General features: G+C 48.4%; 1 protein-coding gene across 1 annotated transcript in view; it reads right to left on the bottom strand.

The window, feature by feature from the left end:
* Positions 1 to 271: 271 nt before the first annotated feature.
* Positions 272 to 27,309, bottom strand: part of NCAPG2 (non-SMC condensin II complex subunit G2) — a 57,718-nt gene continuing 30,680 nt past the window's right edge. Inside the window, exons 15-27 of the mRNA XM_032303990.1 lie at positions 25,039 to 25,212; positions 22,812 to 22,882; positions 21,632 to 21,785; positions 21,134 to 21,307; positions 19,432 to 19,548; positions 19,206 to 19,346; positions 18,674 to 18,773; positions 13,585 to 13,772; positions 11,996 to 12,136; positions 8,846 to 8,949; positions 7,912 to 8,012; positions 6,728 to 6,827; positions 272 to 714 (exon numbers count right to left, since the gene is read on the bottom strand). Coding sequence (XP_032159881.1) covers positions 663 to 714; positions 6,728 to 6,827; positions 7,912 to 8,012; positions 8,846 to 8,949; positions 11,996 to 12,136; positions 13,585 to 13,772; positions 18,674 to 18,773; positions 19,206 to 19,346; positions 19,432 to 19,548; positions 21,134 to 21,307; positions 21,632 to 21,785; positions 22,812 to 22,882; positions 25,039 to 25,212 — 1,617 coding nt within the window. The 3' untranslated portion in view covers positions 272 to 662. The remainder of the gene's footprint in view (positions 715 to 6,727; positions 6,828 to 7,911; positions 8,013 to 8,845; positions 8,950 to 11,995; positions 12,137 to 13,584; positions 13,773 to 18,673; positions 18,774 to 19,205; positions 19,347 to 19,431; positions 19,549 to 21,133; positions 21,308 to 21,631; positions 21,786 to 22,811; positions 22,883 to 25,038; positions 25,213 to 27,309) is intronic.

Genomic DNA, 27,309 nt, shown 5'->3' with positions numbered 1-27,309 from the left:
GACACACGGACCTGGTCACCTACAGCAGACAGGCTGGGGTCTTGGGCGACACGGCGAGGAAGCCCGGCGCTGGCGCTCCACGGGCACCAGGTCAGCTCTCAGAAGAAAAGATGAAATCGCAGAGACACCTTCTGGCTGAAGGACTCAGCTCTGCCACTCATACTAGAGCCACCAGACCCAACCTGACACCCAGTCAAGCAGCAGCAGGACCAGGAGAGGAGGCCACTACAGGACCCCGCACGCGGCTCCCTCCCTGCGCCTGGCACGGCCCCTCCCTGTGCTTTAGCACCTTCCACTCGGCAGAATTCAACCCTTCTCTCTCGAGGGGAAGACTCACACAAACATGTCGTCAGCGCTTTTATTACTCAGAGTTTAAGCAACACTTTTATACATATACGTACATATATATAAATTCCTTTTTAAAACAACCATGTTTGCTAGAAAAGTGTCTTTTTTTCCTTTGCACCACTGATACCCAGAGTCCTTTACAGTAAATATAGTATTTATGCAGGCACCAGGCAAAAGCTTAAGAACCTTTGAGTTTCCTACAAATCCCACCCCTGTGACACTGGTTATTAACATTAAAAACCCTAGGAAAACACACATTCATTTCACTTTCACTGAGTCCTTTTCCTGTTTTGTGACCGAAGATGCCGGCTCGGTCATGAATTCAGAAGTGCTCCCAGAGTCCTCGATGACGATTCATAGAGAAACCTGAAACGTGAAGAAAGATGATTAAAACAGAAATCAGTGACCAAACACCCAGATGCCCATTTTCACAAAATGACCCTAGGCCTGCTGTGCAGCTGAGCACACTCGGAACGCTGCCGTCATCAGTAACCCCCCCACCGCTGGGCGACGGCGCTTGCACAGGCCAGTCGTCCCGCCCCCGCGGCCAGCAGCGCTTCCCGGAGGCCCCAGCGCGCTCCCCACACAGGCAGAAGGGCAGGCCAGGTCTCCTACGGGTGCGACCGTATTTGCTCAGAAGGACTCTCATTTGTCAGCATCTGAACCAGGACTCGGACACAGGTGAGACTCACAAACATGACAAGTACGTTTCACAATCTTGGGCTTCATTTCTCTCCACAAAAACCCAAGATAAATGAAGACTATTTGCCCCAAGACACACTGTTACAATGACACTTACTTCAGTCACTTCCGGACTCAGCTCGCCTCCCTCCGTCCCCTCAACGCACCTGTCCCAGGACAGCCTTGCTCTTCCCTGCCCCATGGAGCCAGGTTCGGGCTGAGCTGCTCCAGACGTGCCCCCAAAACCTGCGAGGAGCCGTCCCGGGGCCGTCCTCACACACGCATCTACAAGCGCGCGCTCCCTTCCTGTCCCCGCCTGCGCCCCAGCACTGCCCTCGAGGGCTGCGGGCCCCAGACTCCAACACCAGTCTCCATCCCAGCGAGGGCCAGCGAGTGTCGGGCTGCATCCCGCTCTTCGTGGAGACTCACGCCGCGCCGTCTCTAACAGCCCGTCTCGCATCAGGACAAACGGGCACGGAAGTAAACTCCCTACCAGCCTCATTAAAAGAGATGACAAGATGACAGGAACAAGGGGAAGCTCTTCCCGATACATTCTATTCTACTCGGTATCCCCAAACCACGTCTGCCCGTGGCCGGCATCGAGGGAGCCCTGGCGTGCTCCGCAGGCTCTCTTCCACACTTCCCTTCCACGCGCGCTTCCAGACCCGGCGCCGCAGCTCGGCCGGACTCGCCACGTTTCAGGGGCTCAGTTTCCACATGTGACAAAGTGGCCACTGCTGGGCCAGGACAGAGCCAGGAAGATTTGGAGATTTTTTTCTTTACCCCTGGAATTCCATAATTTTATCCACAAACTTACTTAGGTGTGATTTCTTTGCAATTAATTCCATTCAGAATTTAGTGAAAGAAACGAAAGAATCTTTAGAATTACGTATTTCTGGGGCGCCTGGGTGGCTCAGTGGGTTAAGCCGCTGCCTTCGGCTCAGGTCATGATCTCAGGGTCCTGGGATCAAGCCCCACATCGGGCTCTCTGCTCACCAGGGAGCCTGCTTCCTCCTCTCTCTCTGCCTGCCTCTCTGCCTGCTTGTGAAATCTGTCAAATAAATAAATAAAACCTTAAAAAAAAAAAAAGAATTGTGCATTTCTTCAGTTCTGAGAAGTTTTCTCCTCTTATGTGTCAGGCGACTGCTTCTCCTGGGCCCATTTCCCATCTGTCCGTACCCGGCGAGCCCTCGTCACATAGGCTCTGAGGTCCTCCCCCAACATGACCTCTCAGACCACCTGGAACCTGACTCTCAAGACTGACATCTCTCCAGTGCATCACGGACATTTTACTTTAGAGTTTCCCATTCTACATCACCTTTTTGGGGCATAACTGATTTTTCTTTGAAGATACTTATTACTGATTATCTGACTGGCCCACCTCTGTTACTCGAGCAACAGCTGTTCTGCTCTAACTGCCGGGCTCCCGACGTGTATGGCTCTTGTGTCTGTGCCCGACAGGCCCTTCAGACAGAGGTGGGACAGTGAGTGGCGGAAGGCACAGGCCTGTCGGGGCCACCATCACAGCAGCGAGCCGGAAGAGATGGTCCAGGCCGCAGCCTGATGACCTCCCTGGGCCAGGGTTCTTGAGTGTGGCTTGGTTTGAACCAAGTGAGGCGCTCACCCACCGGAGCTCTCAAAGCCTGTAAATCATGGTCAGAAGCTGAGTCTTCATCCCGTCCACCATCAGGGCCCAAGCCTCCAGCAGGCTGTGTCCACGTGCTGAAGACCGTGCGACGTGCCCACAGCCACGGGAGGGGCAGACAAAATCAATTTTCCGGGGAAAACATTAATAAGATAAACAATGCCTGTTTTTATTTACATCTAGTTTTAAGTCATCTACACCAAGGTCCACTGGCATTGATGATGATAGAAGCAAGCTTCCAAATGAGCTATAAAAATCATCCAGTCCCAAAATCACTTTAAAAAGACGACTAAAATTTCATGCAGCAGAGTAAAATGGTATTATTCGTCCGTGCTTGATAACCAAAGAGAGGTGATTCTGTCAGGGAGAAGTCCTTTCCTTCAAGGTCTAATAGCAAGGTTAGTGCTGGGGGCACCGAAGTTGTATACACGTAGGCATAATCAGTATCGGCAAGTAACTTGCTTATGATTAGAATCCACTAACTCAGTGGGAACAATTCATGATATAACCTCAACCATAAGAAATATTTATACTGCTAAAATTTCTCGTTATGAATTTATTGCTATTTTCATACTATTTATAAAAGTAACCAATATAACATACTTGGCATTTCAATGCACTAGGGAAAACAGCTTCGATCTACAGTACCAGGGAGGCGAGGAAAGAGCAGTGAGAAGCACTCTTATTTCGCACCCAACAGACCAGCTAACAGAATACTAACACTGCTGGACAGAAAAGTAGTGTATTCGCTAAGAAAACATTCGCTTCTGAATTAATGCCCCACTGCCCAAATGTTAACTGGATTAAAAGGTTCCCAGAGGCTTAAAGATATTAACTTGCTTTAATGCCTCTACCCCAACGTCAAATCGGTATTATTTTCTAATTTAGTCTTAAATCTCGTCTACTTTCTTTCTTTCTTTTTTTTTTTTTTAAAGATTTTATTTATTTATTTGACAGACAGAGATCACAAGTAGGCAGAGAGGCAGGCAGAGAGAGAGAGAGAGAGAAAGAGGGAAGCAGGCTTCCTGTGGAGCAGAGAGCCCGATGCGGGGCTCGATCCCAGGACCCTGAGATCATGACCCGAGCCGAAGGCAGCAGCCCAAACCACTGAGCCACCCAGGCGCCCCTCGTCTACTTTCCATTAGGCTGATTTTGTTTTAGATGCCGGTTTTCTACAATGTGTTTCTTGCACATTTAGGGAACGTGAGTTTCATGATCCAGTCCTAGGTCCTAAGATGTTTCCTCCTTAAACGAAAGAACTCTTTGTGCCGTCCGTGTATCAGCTATTAATAGCACACGGAGCCTGAAACGGGGCTTGATCCCACAACCCTGAGACTGTGACCTGAGCCAAAATCAAGAGTCGAACGCTTAACCTACGTCTCCACCCAGGGGCCCCTGGTTTTGAACTCCTAAGGCCTTTTTTCCCCTCTCAATATAACTAACACAATTCAAGTACTCACCTTAAAACTCTGTGCAAATGGGAATAAAAGAAATTTCTAAGAAGGAGCAAACGTCCCTGTTCCCTTACAACTTCACATTAGTACATGCGTGCCATTCTATGCCCCCAAAACTTATCCTTGCAAATGTTATTTCTAAGAACAAAGAAATCCCGTTAAAACGCTTGAACTTCTGGGGCACCTGGCTGGCTCCGTCCGACTCCTGACGGCAGCTCGGGTCATGGTCTCAGGGTCCCGGGATCAAGCCCCACCTTGGGCTCCCGGCTGGGCATGGAGTCTGCTCAGGATTTTCCATCTGCCTCTGCCCCTCCCCCAGCTCACCCTCTCTAAGCAAACAAACAAATAAATAAACAAAATATTTTTTAAAATGCCTGGACTTGTGAGGTTGTCACATCTTGTGAAATGACATATTATTTGTACAGGTGGTAACTCTGATGTGCCTGGTGGAAATACGTACACTGCCATGTGCCTTCTGAACTGCAAACACTATTTCCTCCAACTCAGACGATCACCGCCCTCTTCCCCACAAGCATCTAGACGTGAATGAGCTCATACAGCGCAGGAGTCTGCCGGGTTTCTCCGTCACACGCACAGCTGCAAAACCAGCTTCATTAAAGTCGCCTGGTAAACGCTCCACCGTTCCTAGGCTGAAGTGTGTAACCGAGTGCACTCCCTTTGCTCACAGCTGCGGTCACACAAACCCCTACCTACTCCAGCACCCGAGTCGATGCCCTGGTCTGTGGGGGCTCTCCCCTCCCGGTTCTGACCGCTGCAGAGACCTCAGACTTTGTGGGGCAGGTTCCCACCAGCCCAGCCTTCTCCGGGAGCCACCGACAGTAACAGCAGCGCCTCAGGCCACAGTCCCCACCAAGCCGGGGCGGCTGTCCAGCCGGCAGCTCCCTGACCAGAACAGCACGCGGAAGCTCACAGGATTGGCGGGGGGGCTCCAGCAGCTCCCCCCGCACCTCCCCTGCCCCCTGGACACTGGATAGCCAGCAATGCTGTCAGAAGGCCTCAGGACTGCTCTGTCCACAGAGCGGTCTCAGCCCTGGGGCGCGCATTCTCCCGAGGGGCAGGGCTGTTCCTCGCATCTGCCTGGAGGCTCTCCTGGAGTCCGCTGTAACCCTCACAGGCCCACACTCGTTACCCCAGCGCCCGGATGAGAACTTTCTGACACTGTGATTTTCCTGTCCTGGTTACTGCGTGGTTTCTGCCTCCTAACCGGAATGCCACGCACCCCAGGAAACACCTGCTGAAGGAGGTCAGAACAGTTGTCTTAATATCGACACGTGGACTTACAAGAGACAAAGAGAGACCCTTTGTACAAATAAAAGGATCAACTCACCCAGAAGATACAGGAACCCTAAATTCAGACGCACCTGATACCAAGGCCACAAAAGATGCAGCCAGACCCTCTTATCAGAAATGCACGCACCCAGCAGGCAGAGGAACATTAAGAACACAGCTGGACCCAACAGCACCATCCACGGGCTGCCCGCAATTGCTAACAGTGCACGAGATGTCTACCATGAGCGGCTGGGTTTCTTCCAGGTTTCTTCCTGGGTTTAACACTCAAAACCAGTGTAACCCATCACACCAACAGGCTGGACGAGAAACAGCGTATGATCACATCAGTAGATGAGGGAAAGTCTTCGACTGAATCCAACATCCATTCATGATAAAAAGTCTCGGCAAACAAGGAATAGAAGGGGACTCCTTCAACTTGACCAAGACCCTCCACAAGATACAGGCAGCTCACGTTAATGGTGAGAAACTAGAATTTTCCCACTAAGATCAGGAGTAAGGCAAGGATGCCAGCACAGCACTGCAAGTCCCAGCTAAAGCAGTGAGAAAAGGGAAAAAAAGGTAAACAGGACGAAAGAGAACAGTCTTTGTTCATAAATTAGCACCTTGGGGTTTTCAGGGCCTTTTTGCAAAGGAGAAAGTAGCTAAGGAAAGCGGCTACTTTCCCAGGCGTACACGAAACTGTCACTAGTTCAGAGCTCTGCAACACTCGGCCTTACGAAGTTCACAAAACAGCAAGAGAAACAGGTTTTGCTCTTGACCTGAGAATCAAACAGCGGACAACAGAGTCTGCAGGAAGCGGCACGGCGTGTGACACGCAAAACCTAACCACAAAGGCGCTCGGTTGGAGCCCAGCAAATGCCCTCCTCAGAGAAGTCCCAGTGGGGGCGACCGGCCACCAGGAAGCCAGACACGACCGGTGTTTCTTCCGAGGTTTGGAGGAACCTCTCCCATCCTCGTTGTGGACGCCTGGGGACTGGGCAAGTATGTCTTAGAAATTTGAAGCCTCTGATTTCAAAAACAGCAAACCACTCAGAACAACCTGCTTAGTCTTAAAACTATATAAATAAGTTTTTACGCCTTTACTTTTCTGGTGTAGAATTTACCAGATGACAATCTTGTTTTTGTTTCTGAAGACAAATTAGGGAGTAAATTAAACATATGCTCGAGGCGTTTTCCACCAGAGACGTCTCTGTGCTCCCCACCGGGCTGCGTGTGGCGGCGGTGGGAACGGGCTCTAACGGGCACCTGCGGAGCAGCGAAGCCCAAGCAGAGCACGTCCAGCGCTTACCTCTCCGTGCTGTCCTCGTCCAGGGTGATCTCCATGAACGTCTTCAGTTTTCTGTGAACGCTGGCCGCGACTTCCTTTGCTTTTGAGCTCCTGTGTTTGCCTGCGCGGAGTGAGTGAAGAAGAGGAAAGATCTCACCACGACTGCGGTGCTCAAGCAAGCATACTCTGCTCCCAGCACGGGTTCAGGTGCAGGAAGGCCAAGCCTCCTCACCCTGCCGGTCAACCTACCCACTGACCCGTGCCGCCGTAACCGGGCCCTGACCGGGTGGGACAAGATCAAGCAGATGTTTTCGGAAGCACCTCATGAGCCCGAAGGGACGGCTCTGGACACGGTCCCAGCTGAGTCTGTGTCAGAGACCCGCTCCTCAGCTGTCCCTCCGTCACAAGTGACAACGGCCAGGTCAAGGCGGCATCGCCACACGGCACAAGCTGAGGTCCCTGGTAAGTGCCAGGAGCTCATCAGCTCCTGACCTCTCGCCTTGACCCCTCGTTCTCCACACCTCCGCTCAGGGACAATCCCTTGGACAAGTCTTTTCCGATGTCCGCCCGAACACCAGTCACAAAGTGTTACCCTAAACCTGCAGACACGCCACGCGTCAGGGCGTACGGGTACACTCCTGGTCTATAATACATCACATCTTAGAAAACAATTTCAACACTTGTGAAGCTGAGTTAAAAACATAGAAACTTAACAGTAATATGCAGGGACATGACTGTATTTTATACCGAGGTGAGCATTTTATAGATCTCTCCAACTATTTTTCCAGTACTATTTCAACTGGCTGGAATATTCAAAACACGCAAGTATAAGCTTAAGTAGAAAAGCAGATAATATTAAGTATTAAAACCAAAAACATACCACCATTACCAAAAATAAATTCAGATTTTTAAGCACAAGTAACACATGACAAATCAATAGAAATTCAGTTCTGAAGCCCAGAGAGGGACACGTAACGGGTCCAGTGGGGGTAGGCGACAGGTGGACAGGACTGGTTTCCGGGCCAGCGCAGGGTCCGCAGGGCAGAGGAAGCCCAGCAGACGGCGTGCGCTCAGAGAACGGGACAGCGGCTGTGAGAGCTGGGGGAGCCACAGCGTGGAACGGGGTTCGCGAACATCCCGCAACAGTTCTGCATGAGATCACACCCAGCAATGTCCCAGACCGTAGAAGAGAAAGTTTAACCAACCTTTATTAATAACCAAAATAATATGCGTAACAGCTGTGAGACACACAATGCCTTCAATATCATCAGATGTAACACACGCCTTTAGTTCATCTAAAAATGACCTGCAAGAAACAGTAACCAACATCTGGCATTATTCTACAGAGCATGTCCTGAGACTTTACAGAAAGACTAAGTAACCAAGATCACCCACCGCCGTGAATTCTAGCTCTCGGGTAACGGGAAGCAGATTAAATTCTTCTCACTTTTACTGTAAGCACGTACTAACGTCATACTAACTAACTAATAATCACATACTAACGTCAGTGAGGTATTAGCACCAGACGCCGCTGCTAGAAGGACAGGGACATTCTGGTAATTGAGAACAGCTACTCTGCATACCCACAATGCACACAAAAAAGGTTTCATATCACTGAAAGATAACTCAGGCTGCCAAATATGATGGTTTTAACGCCTTCATCAACTGTGTCTGCTACCGAGGCTCCTCAGGTTATCAGACAACTGAGAAACCTCTCCCTCTCTCCTCTCTCAGTCCTCTTTTGCCACAACAAACCCTGGGCTTCAGCCAAGGACAAGGGACGGCAGCGTGCCCCAAAAAACCACACTGGCATTGAACCCAGGCAGGTGTTGGGAGTAGACTTCGTGAAAAGTGTCCCACCACACAGTGACATTTTAAGTGTTTCCCTCTAGCTCGATTTTAGTTATAACCAGGGATGTATCTGACAGAAAGTCAGGATTTCTCTTTGTAGAAGTATAATGCAAAATGTTAAAATAATGCAACTATTTTTAATTGCTAATGAGAGCAAATTCTGTGAAACATTTTTCTCATGGGAAAAAAAAGCACTTTTGAGAGATTTTGAGAGCTGAACACAGCAGAATCTACTGTGAGCTTCCAGACACAAGGAGAAGGTCAGGAGAGTCAAGAGAACACGGTTACCTGGTCACATCCGGAGATTTCATTATTATTCCTACTAAACACCTTGAAAACGGTGGGAGGTCTGCAAGAACCTCGGGGGGAGTGAGCTCTTCTGTATTAGACACCTAAAAAGAAGTTCCAAATCAGTATTTTCTAAGTGGAGACTGAGATAGGGCTAATAACTTGTTTTATACTACTGCGGGTTTTCAACCACAAACTCAAAAGAATAGTTCCTATTAGCTGCTGAAATATCTACGATTATGATTATTATTGAAGACAGAAGTAAAAAGATACACACACTCAACAAACCTTTGTCAGATCGCCTTTACCACGGTAGCACTTTCTGAAAACAGCGTGTTTTTATGCCCATCCAGCCAGCTGTTCCTGGTCATCTAGGACTGGGCTTTCTCAATCTCAGTAGGACCAACGTCCGGGACGGAGTAACTCCTTGCCGTGGGCCATCCTCGGCACTGCGGGGTGGCTAGCAGCACCCTTGGCCTCCACCCAGCGGATCCCAGGAGCGCCCCCTCCCCAGCACTGCCAGCGTCCTCTGGAGAGCCACCCACAGTGCAGTAACATTGGTCTGCACTCACGTAAGGGGCTCTGCCTGGATTTACGCCCTCATCACTGACCTTGCAGTGCTACAGTCAGCCATTCGAGGCAAGTAAGTCCACAGGCAAATGGCTCCTTGGAAAGTCTAAATCCAGAACCCTGCTCTGGAAGGGGCGGGGCCCGGGGGGCGGGGCAGGTTATCACTTTCTGTCCTGATCCCGCGGCCTGTCTCCTCCCCGCCCCATCCCACCTTCATACACCCCACACTGCCTCGCCTACTTCTCGGCCGTCAGGGGACTCGACTCAGGTGTAACGGCACAGTACTTCCAGACGGCCTTTCCACATGCCCTCTGGAGGATTCATAACACTAAGGTGGATGTTCAAGTCCAGTCATCATTATGTCTGAAATAGCGCTGTTTCTCATTAAAGTGCTTTACCTCTTGAATGCTGTGAATGCATTTCTGCTACAGACAAATGATTATGGACTGGTTAAAATAAAAATGTATCTTGGGGCGCCTGGGTGGCTCAGTCAGTTAAGGGTCTGACTCTTGGCTTTGGCTCGGGTGCTGACCTCACGGTCGTCAATGCAGCCCCACGTCAGCTCTGAGCTCAGGAGGAGACGGCTTCAGATTCTCTCTCTCCCTCCCCCCTGCTTATTCTCTCTCTCTCAAATGAATAAAAAATCTTTTAAAAAATGCATCTTGAGATTTTCAGCATATGTAGCAATGAAGATACAGAGCAGCACGGAGTAGGGGAATGCAAATCAGAAGAGTGTTGTTTGAAGGCTCTTCGGATGCACAGGCACATGGTGATTTCTTAGGGAGACTGATGAGCTAAATACACACACTAAAGTCTCCAGAGAAACCACTAAATGATCACACAGGGGACAATATGAAGTCAATGGAGAAGATAAAATGCAACAGTACAAACACCTGATTCGTCCAGAAATGGCAGGAGAAGAAAAATAGGGGGACTATTAGAAAACAAACATCAAAATGGTCAAATTAAACCCAAACATATCAACGATTTCATTAAAATCCAATAGGTTAAATACCCCGGGTAAAAGGCAGAGACTCTAAGACTAGACTCTCCCCCACCAAAAAAGGCCTGCCCACGTGGTGATTATAAAAAACACTTCGAACACCTAGAAACACATGTTGAAAGTAAAAGCCATCTCTTGGACGATCGGACAGCCAATGCTGCAGAAAGACACAGCAGTCCTGAGTGCACGACCTAACAACAGAAGTCGCACACATGCAAACCAACGGAGAGACACAAGCCCACCATGGCGCTCAGCTCTCATTAATGGAACAAGCAGACAAATCAGTAAGGAGACAGAAGAGAGGTCAGCAAACGTGTTGTATAAAGTAGTAAAATATATCAACTCTGTGGGCAAAACAGCCTCTGTGAGGTCGACTCAACTCTGCAGCCGCAGAGAGCGTGTGAACGATCAGTGTGCCTATGCCCAACAGAAGTTCCTTCACAAAAACAGACCGTGAGTCTGGTTTGCCACACAGGCCGCTAACTGATCTAGTTATAGATGTTAGCTACAAAGCTCACTGGAGTAAATTCTAGGTCTTATTCTATGTACAATCTAGTTGCTAGTTTCCTAACCCAAGCTTAAGCTTTAAGGAGGGCCTTAAATTCTGTTAGTGTTTTAGGAGTTTAGTTGGCTGTGTCTGTACTGCTGGTCTTACAGTACAGAATCTATATGACGCAATGCCACTGACTGTCAGACTCCACATTTTCGTCCCAAGAGAACCAACCAGCACCTTTCTATCCTCTGAGTCACAGCTCCTGACCGTATCCTCCCTCCGTGTCTCAAGGACCTCACTGCGGAAGTAGCTTTCTGTTCAGAACTGAATCACCACCCTGGTTATGTCCATCCTTACCCAGGGAGGCGAACTGTAAAACCTGTGCACTGGGGCACCAGGGGGGCTCAGTGGGTTAAAGCCTCTGCCTTCAGTTCAGGTTATGATCTCAGGGTCCTGGGATTGAGCCCCGCATCAGGCTCCCTGCTCAGCGGGAAGACTGCTCCCCTGCCCACCTGCCTCTCTGCCTACTTGTGATCTCTGTCAAATAAATAAATTAAAACATTAAAAAAAAAAAAAAAAACTACACATATGTCCTTTACAGAGTAGGAGTGAATACGCTGTTTAAACTGTATCCGAAGGTCAAATTCCTTATGCTTAGACCCACAAGAGAAACATGAGGCCTGCGGCTCCAGCAAGGCCGTCAGACGCCAATAGCCCCAGGTGCACAGCCTGCCGCACCTGCACCCTGTTTCCCGCTGACCACAGCTGCTTTCGCCTCGTCAGAAAAGGAAAAATATCAACTCGTGCAGATATCTACGATGCAAGAAGGAAAAAAAAGTTCACGATGGAAGGACTTGCTGGGCCTTAATCAAAACGACAACACCCGTAACGAAATCTGCCAGTGGTCAGGACTCAAGTCACAGCCACCTACGACTCTGAGGGGCAGTGGCTGGAGAAGCAGATACCTACTAAACTGAGTCCTTAAAAAAATACTTGGGAAAACATGACAACGAACTACTAGTGGAGAAGAGCGAGTTGGACAGTCAAAAGCAGACACAGTGGTTTTGGGAGGGCCACACTTCACCTTCCGTAGCTGGTGGCCGATCTCCACCACAGACGCAGCGATGACCGTGGAGAGCACGCCGCGGTGCACAGGCGTGTCCAGGTGCCAAGACTGAACCGTCATTAGCAGTTCGTGGAGAGAACTCTGGATGGAATACAGAAGCTACAAGAAAACACAGTCATTTTTTAGTGGTTATAAAAAGTCACGTTACGGGAGAAGTATTCCTACTGTCCTCCCCAGGGTATCAGGAATCCCAGTCTTATCTGCGCCCAATCCTTCCCTTCCCACTGCTGACTCCAGTCTCTCAGGCACCACAGCTACAAAAGGACAGACAGGACCGAAGTCCACTGGAACTACTTTCACGACAGTCTCGATACTATAAATAAAGAAAAGACAAAGAAATACCACTGATAGTAAAAGACCAAGAGGCCGTGAGTTTTGAAAGAATTCACACAGGGGCGCCTGGGTGGCTCAGTGGGTTAAAGTCTCTGCCTTCAGCTCAGGTCATGATCTCAGGGTTCTGGGATCCAGCCCCGAGTTTGGCTCTCTGCTCAGCAGGGATCCTGCTTCCTCCTCTCTCTCTGCCTGCCTCTCTGCCTACTTGTGATCTCTGTCTGTCAAATAAATAAATAAAATCTTTAAAAAAAGAAAAATGAAAGAAAGAAAGAAGTCACACAGCCAATGTTAAAAGACTTGGTGAGAAAATAGAAGATTCTGGCACAAACTGAATTATATAAACAGATCACACACTGGAACCAACTCATCAAAAGCAGAAACATTTCAGATGAACTCTGAGATGAATGAGTGAGCTAGGGAAAGCACAGCCAACAGCCTTCGATTGCCTTCTATCAACTAAGAACAGGGAAAAAACGAGTCTTCAGTGTTTCATAAACATCTCCCACTTTAGCATTTTTTAAAGCTTTATTTAAAAAAAATAGCTAACTTGCATTTTTTAAACCACTACCTAGAAAAAAAAAAGAGCGGCCCCCCTCTGATGACAGTATGATTCTCGGAGCGAAGCCCGTGCGGCCCACGGGTTCTTCGCACACGAACTGGCTACTCCAAGTCCTACTTCACAAGAGCTTTTGCCAACGTGGGAACCACAGCCCCTCCAGCTCTGTGACTCTCACTCCCAGCGGGGGGGGGGGGGGCTGACATGTGCCAAGAGGGTAGCCTTGGGTGGAAATTATTACTTCCCCTTATCATCTAGAAATAATCAGAACCCACACTCTCAAAAGTGTGCTCCCGGTGGAAAGTCCGACACAACAACCGGGCACCACCGTCAGATACAAGCTCCCGGTCCTGGCGGGCGGAAGGCTCCGCTGCAGCCGGCTGACCCGGGCTGCTTAGAACCCGCTCCAAGGCTAAGTGTGAAGGGTGGGCTCTCGGCCCCCCCGCCCCAGCTGCAGACAGCACCACCTCTCTGCCCACCCATGCTCTGAGGGTCAGTGAGCAGGACTTGAAGGACGGCACCTAACTGTCCCCCACACGGAGGTACACCCCACCCAAGGGCACAAGCGAGCACAAGCTGAGCCTGCGTGTGAGGTGATGCCGCCCCCAAGCGCCCCTGTCTGCGGCCCCCAAAGCCCGTCCCGGAAAGGTGCGAGTACCCGCAGGCCTTCTTCTGGCTGCTTCCTGAAGCTCCGGGCCATACATTCCAGCAGTTTCTGAAATACTTTCTGGACCATATCAAACAGCGTTGCAACCTCTTCGTCTGAGTCTGGTCTCTGCATCAAGGAACTTCCGGTTATCTCTTTCAGAATGCCCAGAAGTAATGACACGTAAAAGAAGCCCTTCACTAGAAAGAATATTAGAAAAAAGTTATCCAACCACAAAATTTAGCTGAAATTATTACATTTTTCACACAACACATGTATATTATGCTAACTGGAAAGAAATTGTTACTGGCAAGCCAATTCCAGGTTGATGAGATTAACCTAAATTTTAACACACGTAAGTTTTAAAATAAATAAGATTTAAAAACTTGCTCCTTTTAAATGTAACACAACGAGCTTCAACAGTAACAGTGTATTTAACTTGGTCACTGAGAACTGGGCTCACTACACACCCATGGATATGCCGATCAGAGAACATGTATCATTTTCTCATGTGATGGCAACATTAGCACCAGCTCTACAGTCACAAGTCCGAGAAGGATGGCCCCAAAGCTTTCGAAATGTGATTTACAAATGTCACAGACCAACTCTGCTCAATTTCCAACATTTTATAGTCTGCCACCATCTTTCTCTTCCGATTCACTCCCTTTACAGTGTTGCATCAATTTGCTGAAGTGCTGGGGCGCTTGAGGGGCTCGGATGGTTAAGCATCTGCCTTCAGCTCAGGTCATGATTTCCAGGTCCTGGGATCCAGCCTCACGTTGGGCTCCTGGCTCTGCAAGGAGTCTGCTTCTCCCTCTGCCTGTCTCTCCCCCTGCTCATGCTCTGTGTATCTTTCTGTCTCAAATGAATAAAATCTTTTAAAAAACAATAATAATAATTTGGTAAAGCATTTTCTACATGTGAGCCTAATCCTACAGTTTATTCTAGAGATACTGAATTTTCATTTCAGTTTTTATCCTATCTGGATTTTAAGTTGAGTTGTAAGAATACAGCTGGGAGGGGTGAGTATGTGCGGGGCACCTGGGTGGCTCAGTCGGGTAGCATCCGACTTTTAATTTAGGCTCAGGTCATGACCTCCGTGTCGTGAGATCCAGGCCCACGTCAGGCTCCGTGCTGAGGGTGTGAAGCCTGCTTGGGATTCCCTCTCCTTTCCCCCCACCCCCTCCCCTGCTCACACACTCTCTCCCTCAAATAAATACATAACTCTTAAATCAAAAACAAACCAAAACCCCAGAGCCAGGGGTCTCACCCCTGGGAAGCTTCTCGAGCATCCTGTTTCTCACTTCTCTCTGGACCTCACGACGCCTGACACTCGCTGTCTGGCCTTTCTGAGGTCTGTGTGCGCGAGCACCTCCCCGTTCACACCACGTGCTCTCCCGGGGCAGGAGTCACGCTGCGCGACTCTTTCTTGTTTACACAACGAGTATATGCTACATAAACATGCAAACTGCACACTACATACATAGACACGTACATAAACTACATAAACTGTGCACCTGTATTTTTAAAACTCGTCATGTGGGAAAGCACGGAAATAACGTTTCTCATTATCAGACTATTATCCAGGTGACAAAGAGGTATGACCTCTTTGACTTTACCTAGGAATCATGACTTCCCACAGGACATGGACCTGGGCATAGCCCGCAAGGAACCTCCATTTAGAAAACAAATTCTTAAGATACAGTAAGCTCAGCTTGAGACAGAGATAAGACACGAAGCCCAAACCCAAATTTACCTGCTAGCGTAAGCAGAATCACTGGTCATGTGCCAGTTGCGTTTACCCCTCAAGAGGCCTGTGGCACTACCAGAACCAACAGTTTCTAAAATCACTGCAAACATAAAAGAAACTTTCAACAAATGAGTCTCTTTTATTTAAAAGGCACAGGGACACACGCTCTCACACATGCAAGTCACTTCCGTGGAACGGACAGTAAAGAAAGCTGGGCTCTGAGACCAAGTACGGACAGCTGAGGGGAGGCCGATGTTCTGAAGAGCAAAGACCCAGCAAATGAGAGCGCTGCTCTTTTTCATCCATCCTCAAGGTCACAGGGGCATGGGGGAATCACACATTTAAATGGGATCTTTAATTCTGACAAAACCCAGAAAAGCTATAAAAACTAATTCAAACCTATTTCATTATATTCAAGCAGTATGTGTCTTATAACCAAATACATAGACAGTGGTTAAGTAAAATACAACACATTATTAAAGATAAGTCAGAATTCATAGCTCCACAGAACAGATGACCCTGACTTTGGAAGTTCTTGCTTCTCTAGAGGGAACTGGTCCAAAGCGACTGCTGGGAGTGACGTCAGTCTACCACTGAAGGCATTGTCGAAGAAGCAGACGCACGCGACCCCACCCCACGGCAGCAGACACAGCAGGGCGGTCCGTGGACCCTGTCCTCCTCTGGCTCTGGCTCAGCCTGGCATGTGTTCCTCCCTGGAAGTCCCTCTGGCCCAGCTCTCCCAGGCCCTATGCCTGTGGCCCATCCACCTTCCAAATAAGACAAACCCCTATGCTTAACAGTACTCATTCTTTATCTTTTTTTTTTATTTTTAAAGATTTTATTTATTTATTTGACAGACAGAAATCACAAGTAGGCAGAGAGAGGGGGGACGCAGAATCCCTGCTTGAGCAGAGAGCCCGATGCAGGGCTTGATCCCAGGACCCTGAGATCATGACCCGAGCTGAAGGCAGAGGCCTAACCTGAGCCACCCAGGCACCCCTGTACTCACACTTTCTTTACTAGAATTGTTAACCCGCTTTTCTAAATGACTTCTTGGAGGATCACCATCTCCTTAGTGGTCCAGCACACAGCACTATCTTAACCACCTGCCGCAGACTATCTTTTCCCACAAGCCCTGTTACTTTTTAGCCCCGGATTTTGCAGAACACATGGTCTTTTTTTTTACATACATACGGCATTATAGCTGAAACACCTACAATTGTGTGAGCTTAGATTTTTATATTTGGGTTTTTTTTTTTTTAAGTAATTTAAAAATATATATTTTATTTATTTATTTGACAGACAGATCACAAGCAGGCAGAGAGGCAGGAAGAGAGGGGGAAGCAGGCTCCCCACTAAGCAGAGAGCCCGATGTGGAGCTCGATCCCAGGACCCTGAGATCATGACCTGAGCTAAAGGCAGAGGCTTTAACCCACTGAGCCCCACAGGTGCCCCTACATTTGGGTTACGTGTGGGGACTCGGCTCTACTCACGGAGACCTCCTGTAGCATGTGCACCTCAGCATGGAGAAAGCCATATTATAACATTAGTAACATAAATGTGATTTCGTTTATTTTATTTTATTTTTTTTTAAAGATTTTATTTATTTATTTGACAGAGAGATCACAAGTAGGCAGAGAGGCAGGCAGAGAGAGAGAGGAGGAAACAGGCTCCCTGCTGAGCAGAGAGCCCAATGCGGGACTCAATCCCAGGACCCCAAGATCATGACCTGAGCCGAAGGCAGGGCTTAACCCACTGAGCCACCCAGGCGCCCTGATTGCGTTTATAATTAGAAAGTTTTATTAGCACTCTTTCAAGTAGAGCAGAAAGCCCTGTGAACAAAAGACTCTGGGTATATCTTGCTAACTTGCTAAGTACAATCCTATTTGTGACAGGATTACAAAGTATGGCCACAGTTGATTCTCCCCTGTGAGCCTCTAATTGTTGGAATATATAAATGCAAAGATCATTTCAGTTTTGTTCAGGTAAAATCAGCAGCTTAAGGCCTTATTTTTGGAGAACAGATACCTCCGTGTCATGAAACTAGGGACATCGGAGATCTAAAATTCCAGTTAACTCCTTGGAAACGTAAATTTCATACTCACTGTAGAGTCGGTTCTTAGGAGAAAAAATTCCTAAATGATAAAGGAAGTTTTAACAAATGCAAGTCATTTTTCCTTGTTTCAATCATTAAACTTAAGTTAAAAATGTTTTCACTCCAGAAAGTAAAAGTGATAAACGATTTAACAAAGAAAAACCAGATTCTGAAATAAATAGTATTTATTCGAGTCAACATTCAGTCGCTACTGTGGGTATTTAAAACAACTCCTACACAACCTAACGGATAGCACAGGTTACTTTCAAGAATCACACACTGGAAAGGCAGAGCAGGGTGGCTGGCCCTGAGCCCTGAACTCTGACCCCGCGGGCAGACCCGAGTCGGCCTGCGCGACAATGTTCAGTGCCACCAGGGACCAACGGCAAACTGAACTAGGGACTCCCTGACTCTATGTCCAAATCTTAACATTGAATCTACAAATGATAAAGTCATTTTCAATGTCTTCTGGCAGATATATAGGCTTAAAGAAATTTAAATACTGAATTTTCAAGTTTCTGATATAGTTCGGGGAAACAACCAGATGTAGCGTCAGGACACACAGCAGGAGCAGTTCAGAAACAGTTCTGCACCCAGTGGGTGGTGGGCAAGGGGGAGGGGGTCACAGGCCAGCCAGGAGAGGCAGCAGAGAAAGCCTGGATCACTTCTCCACTCCTCACGCCGTCACGGCTGTGAGAATCTGGCCCTGGGACCCGTGGTCGGGCCGCTCCAGGTCATCGCGCAGCCCAGCTCTCCCCCAGACCACCTGGAAGGAGGCTGACCTCGCGCTCACTCACCAAACACACTTGACACAGTACCCAGTACGCAGCAAGTACAGACCCCACGGTTTTAGTTACTGAGGGTTCCACTGTCACCCTGTCCTCGGGGTAAAAGCACCTTCCCAGCAGTCCTGAGGAGAGTTTAAACAACCCTCCTTACACTTCCCATGTGGTGAGCAGACAGGCCCGGGGCTGCCACGGCACGAGTCCACCACACGGCAAAGTCACCTGACAACCAGGCAAACCACTGGGAGAATCCGTGAAAGAAACTGTGGGCTCAGGCGCGTCGGACACCAGAACCACCTCTGAACTGCCCAGCTGCGTCAGCCCCTAAATCCCTGTTTCGGAGTGAGCCAGTTTGTGTTACGTATCTGCCACCTGAATGCAAGAGTCCCAATCAGCAACGTGAGAGAGGGTGAGAAGGACTGGTTTGACCATCCGTTGCTCTAAACGAGTCCTTTAATAGAGGCAGGGTACCTGTTTGCATGATTCGGAGACTCCACTGTAGAAGCTGTATCTGAAACTTATCATCGCCAAGGCCAACCATCACGACATCCTTACAGACTGTCAGGTAGGTCTGCAAGAGACACAGACACGCTGGTGTGACTTACCAAGAAACTGAGAGCCACAAAAGGGGAATAAATCCAGCCTGGTAAAGCTTCTAACATCTGGCTGGACTACTAGTTAGCTCCCACAGCAAGTATTTATAAAGGTGTTTTACAAGGGAATTATCATAAAGCTACATTGGTTCTCATTTTTATTTCCATAAGAAATATGGAAACCCATTTTATGTCACTCCACAAACATTAATGAAAACCTATTACATGCAAGCTGTAGAACTCCGTGAGAATTACGTGGTGTACGTGCTGGGAAGGGACAGACTCTGGATGTTGAACGGATACCACACCGCAGAAGAGCGACACCACGTCCAAAGTCACAGCTTTGAAACAGAGAATGTGGAAGCACAAGCTTGGGGAAGAGAAGGGTTCCATGTTGTAGGGCTTCTGACCTGGATGATCTGCTGATAAACGACCCTGTGAAGCTTGAGATATTCTTCTTCTTGATCTTGGATAAAAGACAGAACTTTGTTTTCTAACCAAAACCCAGTGTCTTCCAAAACGGACAGGTAAACCTTCCCTTCTGAACAGAACTGTCCAACAAGAAGACGACAAATCAGTAACGGGACCGGCTTTGCCAAAGGGCTCGGCGTCGTCGCGCAGCAGGGCCAGACTCACCTGGTGCTGCAGGTGAATGCTGAGCCGGCAGTGCAGGCTGAAGGCCCGCAGGGCCGCCGCTTCACTGAAGTTGGGATGTTTCCCACCTGGCAACTGTAAAATGGATTCCAGGTCCGCCTGCAAAGTACAAAAGTCTGTGGTCGTGTTCCAGCTTCTCAGTCACCACCCACGTGTGGCCGCCGCACCGGGAGCACAAGCTGTAGCGGCTGCCGCACAGCGACCGCTGGAAGGTCACACTGGGACGGCGGAGGGGCTTTAGTGACACCACAAAACGTCCGAGAAACGTAGTTCTCCCCTGCTCTCCCCCAGAGATGCTCCGTTCTACGCTATTCATGTAATTTACTATCTTTAGTTTTTAATTTAAATTTAATTTTAATTTTAATTTTAGTTCTAGTTAGCTAACAAACAGCATAATATTTGTTCAGGAGCAGATCCTCCCTTCTAAAGGACAAGATAAAAACTCCCCACAGAGGCGCCTGGGGGGCTCAGTGGGTTAAGCCGCTGCCTTCAGCTCAGGTCGTGATCCCAGGGCCCTGGGATCGAGCCCCGCATCGGGCTCTCTGCTCAGCGGGGAGCTGCTATCCCCTCTCTCTGCTGTCTCTCTGCCTGCTTGTGATGTCTGTCTCTCAAATAAATAAATAAAATCTTTAAAAAACAAAATCGAAAAAGCTCCCCACAGTTACGGCTCAGGAACTATCGGGATTAAGAACGCAAGCATTTGCCCCTGGAACAAACTGTGACCTGCTCCGAGCCAGGGGCTAGGGGCACAGACAGTCCCAGGAAAGAGCAAGGCAGGCAGGTCCACCCAATAGCAATGCTCTCACACCCAGGCAGGGCCAGAGCCCCAGCCTGCCCACAGTTCCCTAACCCCGTACCCTAAAAGGAGTCCCTCTGTGCTGGGAAACAGCTGGGAGCCTGTGTCTGGCTGTCACATGGAGAGGAGGAGGTCCCATCAGCATTAGTCGGTGGGGCTATCGTCTGCGCCCCTCCTCGGGAAGTCGGAAGGGGAATGCACCCGCCCATCTTTCCCAGAGCCCACAGGTAGCCCTACGTGGGACAGCAGCACAACCAGTGCCCCATGTTAGTCCACGGGCAAAATCCCAGCACCTCCTATCCAGGCCTGGCCACCAGGCGTGGCCCACTTCCTCCCCTGGACAGCCGGCACCTCCTTCTCCTCCGTCAGACCTTCCCCTCCCCTTCCCGGCCTGACCCAGCTGCGAAGCGCTGGCAGCTCTGGCCCTGGCGTGACCCACCCCAGCGACGGTCAGAGAGGCGGTCTCTGAGGGCTGGCCCTGGAGATAGCCAGAGAGCCAGGAAAGAAAAAGGAAATGCCGAATTCACAGGAAACACCCTCCAAAGACTCCTAAAAACGCCTGCCAAGGACTGTGAGGGGAAGCTAGTGTTCCCTTCTCCACGCGAGAGAAGCGTGGGGAGAAGTCATCCTACACACGGGTGCGCTCTGAGGAGGGCTGCCCACGGGCCCGGAAGCCGCAACCGGCGCCCCTCTCGCCCTGCCAGTGAGTCACCTGCGTGTCCTGTCCTGGTCTGCAAACAGGAAGTGCGTTAGATGGCTCTAAACTCCTTTCCAGCGGGAAAAACTTTATACTCCAAGTATGAAAAACCTAAATCTTACTTTGTCTCTCGCACACGTTACTTACACGGACTCACTTGCGTGGTGTCCGTGTCTGCTCTACAAAGTTACCTTGCACAGTTCGAGCGCTCTCAGAAGGTGGCTGAGCTTCTTCTGGGGAGCAGAGAGAAGGCACTGTCGGTTCTTCGGGTGCGTCAGCAAATACTCTAGGTAAACCAGGGCCAGCTCCGGTTTTACCGGGCGTGTGTCATGGATTTGCACTTTCCGTTTAGATGCTGAGTTACTCTGAAAGAACAGAGCCATAAACTGACGATTAAAACACATGCTCTGGGCGCCCAGGTGGCTCAGTCGTTGAGCGTCTGCGTTCGGCTCAGGTCGTGATCCCAGTGTCCCAGGATCGAGCCCTGCATCGGGGGTTGGGGGGGGTCCCTGCTCAGTGGGAGCCTGCTTCTCCCTCTGCCCTTCAACCCACTTACCCTCTCTCGGTCTTGCAAATGAATAAATAAAATCTTAAAAAAACAACAACAACATGTTCTCAGGAAAGCATACGATCTCTAACACACATATATCATCATTCAGCAATTTTAAAGAAACATGACAGAAATGCACCTTGCTCTGGGGCTGTTCCTCCGGCAGCCAGTCACAGATGAGTTCCAGAATGTGTCCCACGTGTCCCCAGGAGCAGAGACAGTCCAGCAAAGTACTATAGCGCTTGTCCGCTTCTCCTTCCTCTTGGTTTCTTAATGTGGAAATCACACCACAACTGAAAATGTCAAATACATAAAATGAGATCTATCATTTCAGTAACAGCTTCCCATTCCTCAAAAAGTTGAAAAAAAAATAAGGAAGCTAAACACTGAGGGTACATAAGGCCCTCTTATCGTAGGAACTCTTGGACACTCTCCACCGCAGGAACACAGTTCCCCGCAATGACCGCACAGGGTAATTTCCAACACAAAACAGTAAGTCTGCCCGCGGCCTGAGAACACGGAAGTCACGGCAGCCTGACGCGAGTTACTAAGTTACCAAGGACACGCCAGGTCTGTAAACCCTCTGCTTTTCTGTTCTCTGTCATCTCCATCGGACTCTAGAGCAAAGATGCCTCACTTTTTGGGAATAATTTTTGCTTAGCCTCAAAACATTAATTTTTTTCATAAATATGAATTTAAAACGAGTCTTTTTTACTGAGATAATAACCAACACTCTAGAACAACACCATGCAGTGAAAAATACAACATGAGCACAAAAACAAGCTACTTAGGTCATTTAAAATTTTCTAGTAGTTACCTTTAAAAAAGGAAAGAAAAATAGGTACAATTAATTTCAATATTGTGTCTTATCCAACCCGTTGTCCCCACAGTGCTGTCTGCAGGCAGAACAGCAGAAAACCACCAGCTCCTCACGCCTCTCTCTCCACGCCGGGCTCGCGCCTGCTCTGCACCCCCCGAGGGCACCCTGCACCTCAGCACGTCTCAGCCCAGGAGGCCCCGTGCCAGGCACACGCAGGCAGCATGCTTCTGAAGTCCCTTCATGCTGGCCTTGACAAACACCCCAGATTTTAAAGGGACAAATTTTAGCTCACGTAGGCTCTTCCTATATTCCTTAGCAACTCCGGCGCCCACTGGGAACCGCATCCTGCTGCGTCCCCGCCACCACTGCGACCTTAAAGCAGAAGCGTGACAGTCTGCCGAATGTCACGTTAACAAGTGAGCACGACGACGGCAGGGTTCCCACTCACGACCCCTCCGAGAGAGAGAGAGAGAGAGAGAGAGAGAGAGAGGGGAGATACCTGAATGTGGGCACAGCAGAGGCCGGCATAAAGGACATGAGCATGAACAAAGGGACCTTGCAGCGGTCATCCTAAAAGCACAAAAAGAGGGAAAAAAGAGTATTTAAACGCAATGACATTTTGAAAGGCTGTCCACACAACTTCCTAATAACCCATCTTCAGAGCTGCTCAGTGGGAACTAGAGCACTCCTTTCAGTGTTCAATGGGAACCTTGAACCTACTGCTAAGCCTCATGTTTGAGAAGCAGTTTCAAAGTTTTAAATGACATTTTACCACTTTGTGCGATATATTAATTGATGCAAATATTTATTAAGCCCCTACTGTGTATGAATTGCACAGCTAGATCCTGGGGGTGCACCAGTATGCAGAATGGACAAGAAATTCTTGGCTCTCAAGGCACTGACTTCTATTTTACAAACAATACTGAGGGGAGCCTGGGGGACTCAGTGGTCCCAGGGTCCTGGAATCGAGTCCCACATCAGGCTCCTTACTGAGCAGGGAACCTGCATCTCTCTCTCCCTCTGCCTGCCACTCCCCCTGCTTGTGTGCTCACTCTCTCTGACAAATAAATAAATTAAATATTTTTAAAATTTTTTTTAAAATACTGACTAAAGGAGAAAAAAGTTAACTCTGTACACTTGGTATCCTAAATAAATGTCAAGAGAATGAAATAGAGAAAACCTTTTCCATAAAATAATAAAATCTTTGGGAAGACAATACAGTTTATGGAAAATGTAGAGGCTTAGAAGCCTCCAAGCCAAATCTTGGTCCAACCAGACTCCAGTCTTACCAGCTGGGCCAGCAGAGAGCAAGGAGGCAGAACAGAGGTCCGTTTCCTCCTCTGCAAGAGGGGAGGGCACCGTTGGAAGGACCGCGTGAGGCACACGACAGCACCCCATCCACGGTGGCACTGAAGGAGCCAGAGCCACACCACAACACAAACGGTAGACCAGGCTCCACCAAAAACACTTAGTAGAAAATATCCTTAGTTGACTGGAAGAATAAGAGATGGTGGACCCTAAGAGAAAAAATTAACAATTTCCCCCAAACCATACATGAGACAGAACCAGGGACAACACTGAAATCTGATCTGTACTTTCTCTGCATTCAGTCGGCGTGGGCCCATCCCTCCCCCAACTCCCAACACAAAAATTGTGCTCTTACTGTTTCAAAAGTAGACTGGTAATTACCACGAATTCCGCCCTGTCTGGATTACAGACCGTTCATTCATTTACAGAGAAGACCACAATGTTCTCGGAGCAACTGAGTACAGAGCAGCTCTCTTGCCAGAATCGTTTGAAATTAACTGAATTAATTAACTGCCTTCCTTGGGTCCCCGGACACCTGCAGGCCGCGCTGCTCACCTCTCTTCTCACCCAGTATTCCGTGGGCTTCTGTGTTGTTGTCTGAGAATTTTGAGATAACGCTGGCTTCTCAGTCCAGTGCAACTATTTGAGCTTTGCACTGCACTAACGACTTTGGCAAGTTAGATTATTTACCTCCCTGAACAGGTGCATTTCAGGAACACAGTGAAGCTCAGAGACTTGACAGTCACGGAAATGTGGCTCAAACAGCTAAGGGATCGAGGTCATACAAGCGGTTTTGGAAGAGCCCAGAAGTAAAATTCATTGAGAAGGACGGTTCAAGAAACCTATGACCAATCTGTACTCAAACCACACTTTCTCTGTAGTTGGGAGTACATTTTCATCTCTAGCTCAGTCTTATTTCTACTTGCTTTGGAAAAATGAACTTCCCTCCAAAGTAAAAAGTCAAGAAACAGGTTTCCATCACCCAGTTAGAAGCTCCATGCATGGTTCTGCCCGCAGACACACTGCACACCCCTCAGAAACCCACGTGCGTGCGGTGCGCCATCAAATGCCTCAGAGCGTCCACAAAACCCAGCCGCTGTGGTATCGTGTTTGCCCACTCTTCCTTCTCAATTTCCAGCTGATCAAACTAAATTCTCAAATGGTGTCACAGACCACTGAAGACAGGAAAACCGAGCACTTACCCACATATTTCCCTGAGTGCTGGGGATATGAGGGGGGAAGACATGGTCTCCACCCTCTGGAAAGGCTGGAGGCTACCCCCCCTGCCAGGTGAGCACTGGCTTAGCATCCCCCCCTTCCAGAGGACCAAGCAGGTCCTGCTAGGTGAGCGTGTGGGGCACCTCGGCTAATTTTGCACAAAAGCAATCTTACGCGGCGTGCGATGGTGAGCGCCTCACCGTGAAGACTTTCAGGTACTCAGGGAGCACGGAAGCGAACTTGTGAATGGTGTAGACTCTAGCCTCCTTATTATTCTCCATACTTCTGTGAATACTCTTCCAGAGAATCACGACGATCTCTAACAAACCCGCCATGGATGCGACGTCACTTACAGACAGTGTTTTATCCAGAACCTAAGATATGAATAATCTGATTGTGAATCAAGTCATAACAAGTACTGTAACAACGCTAACTTTAAAAGTGCGTTTCAGAATTCCAAACCTGCAGCAGAGACGTAAAGCGCATCAAGTCTACTTCCGTTTCATGAAAATGATCTGATCTTCTATTCGAAATCTCTAGTAGAGGTAAATGCCTTTAAAAGCCCATTCCAGAAATAAATGCTAAATGAACCCTATATCCTTTCAATCAACACTTTATATGAATTAAAAACCGTCTAAAAATCAAAATGTATAAACTATTGTCTTTAGGGACACAATATGCAAGTAAAGAGCATATTTCTACTATATCTTCTGAATTGTTGTAAGATGTCACTTTTTTTAATTAATTATTTTTATTAACATATAATGTATTATTTGCCCCAGGCGTACAGGTCTGTGAATCATCAGGCTTACACACCTCCCAGCACTCACCATAGCACAGACCCTCCCCAGTGTCCATAATCCAGCCACCCTGTCCCTCCCCCCACACCTCCCAGCAACCCTGTTTGTTTCATGAGATTAAGAGTTTCATGTTCGTCTCCCTGCCGATCCCATCTTGTTTCATTTTTTCCTTCCCTACCCCCACAACCCCGCACTCTGCCTCTCAAATTCCTCATGTCAGGGAGATCGTATGATAATTCTTTCACTGATAGACTTGTTTCGCTCAGCGTAATATCCTCTAGTTCCATCCATATCATAGCAAATGGCAAGATTTTAGGGAGTTCTCTTTGATGGCTGTGTAGTATTTATATATATATATATATGGAGAAGATGTGGTATGTGTATATATACACGTGTATATACATACACATACCACATCTTCTTTATCCATTCATCTGTTGATGGACATCCTGGTTCTTTCCATAGTTTGGCTACTGTGGACGTTGCTGCTAGAAACATTCGGGTGCACGTGCCCCTTCTGTTCACTACATGTGTATCTTTAGGGTAAATACCCAGTAGTGTGACTGCTGGGTCATAGGGCAGCTCTATTTTCCACTTTGTGAGGAACCTCCTGCTGTTTTCTAGAGCGGCTGCACCAGCTCGCATTCCCGCCAACAGTGCAGGAGGCTCCCCTTTCTCCGCGTCCTCGCCAGGCAAGATGTTACTTCGTGCCATAAACTTTGATGTGGACACACTGGGGGTGAGGAGGGAGGGATTTACGGAGATGTGATCGCTACTGAAACTCAGCTACAAACTCGGCCCATCAGACCACCCCAGGCTGTCTTCTAGCCTCTCCACCTGCAGGCCTGGTGAGGGCTGATGATGACCGACTCCCACTCAATCACTGGCTTCCTCAGTTTGCTCTAAAATAACACATCGTTACATCTTCTGAGCTTCTGGCCGTGAGCAATATTCGCTGCTGCGTTCTGAGGGCTCCAGCGAAGCCACAAACGCACTCAGGCAAGTCTTCTGCACAGAACACAACCAGCTCACACACATGCTGATGGGAGCCTGCTAGCCAACCCTACAACGGGACAGGACCAAAGACAGTCTGAGCCTGCAAAGAGCCACTACAGACAATTTCCTAAAAATCGACCACGTTAAAATGCAAAAGAAGATTCATTTCGGGCACCGGTACTGTTATGCTATCTACTCAAACACAATGGAAAAAGATAGTTTAAAAGAAAACAAACTTGGGGCTCCCAAATGGCTGTCAGTAAAGCATGTGAGTAGTGATCTCGGGGTTGTGATTCCAAGCCCCACATTGGCTGCAGAGTTTACCTAAATAAATAAACTTAAAAAAAAAAAATACAAGAAATTTACGGAATACACAGAAAAAGCAAAGGTACTTTATACATAAAGCTAGATTTTACTTTTCTTTTTAAGATTTTATTTATTTATTTGACAGAGATCACAAGTAGGCAGAGAGGCAGGCAGAGAGAGAGAGGGAAGCAGGCTCCCCGCTGAGCAGAGAGCCCAATGCAGGATTCGATCCCAGGACCCTGAGATCATGACCTGAGCCGAAGGCAGAAGTAAGCCAAAGGCTTACCCCACTGAGCCACCCAGGCGCCCCAAAGCTAGATTTTTCATTATGCACTTAATATTCTGAATGAGCTATGGACAAATTTAAAA

Source organism: Mustela erminea, chromosome 11 (assembly GCF_009829155.1).
Source record: "Mustela erminea isolate mMusErm1 chromosome 11, mMusErm1.Pri, whole genome shotgun sequence".
NCBI lineage: Eukaryota > Metazoa > Chordata > Mammalia > Carnivora > Mustelidae > Mustela > Mustela erminea.
Note: the sequence above shows the minus strand (reverse complement) of the source record. Positions and strands in the feature narration are given on the sequence as shown.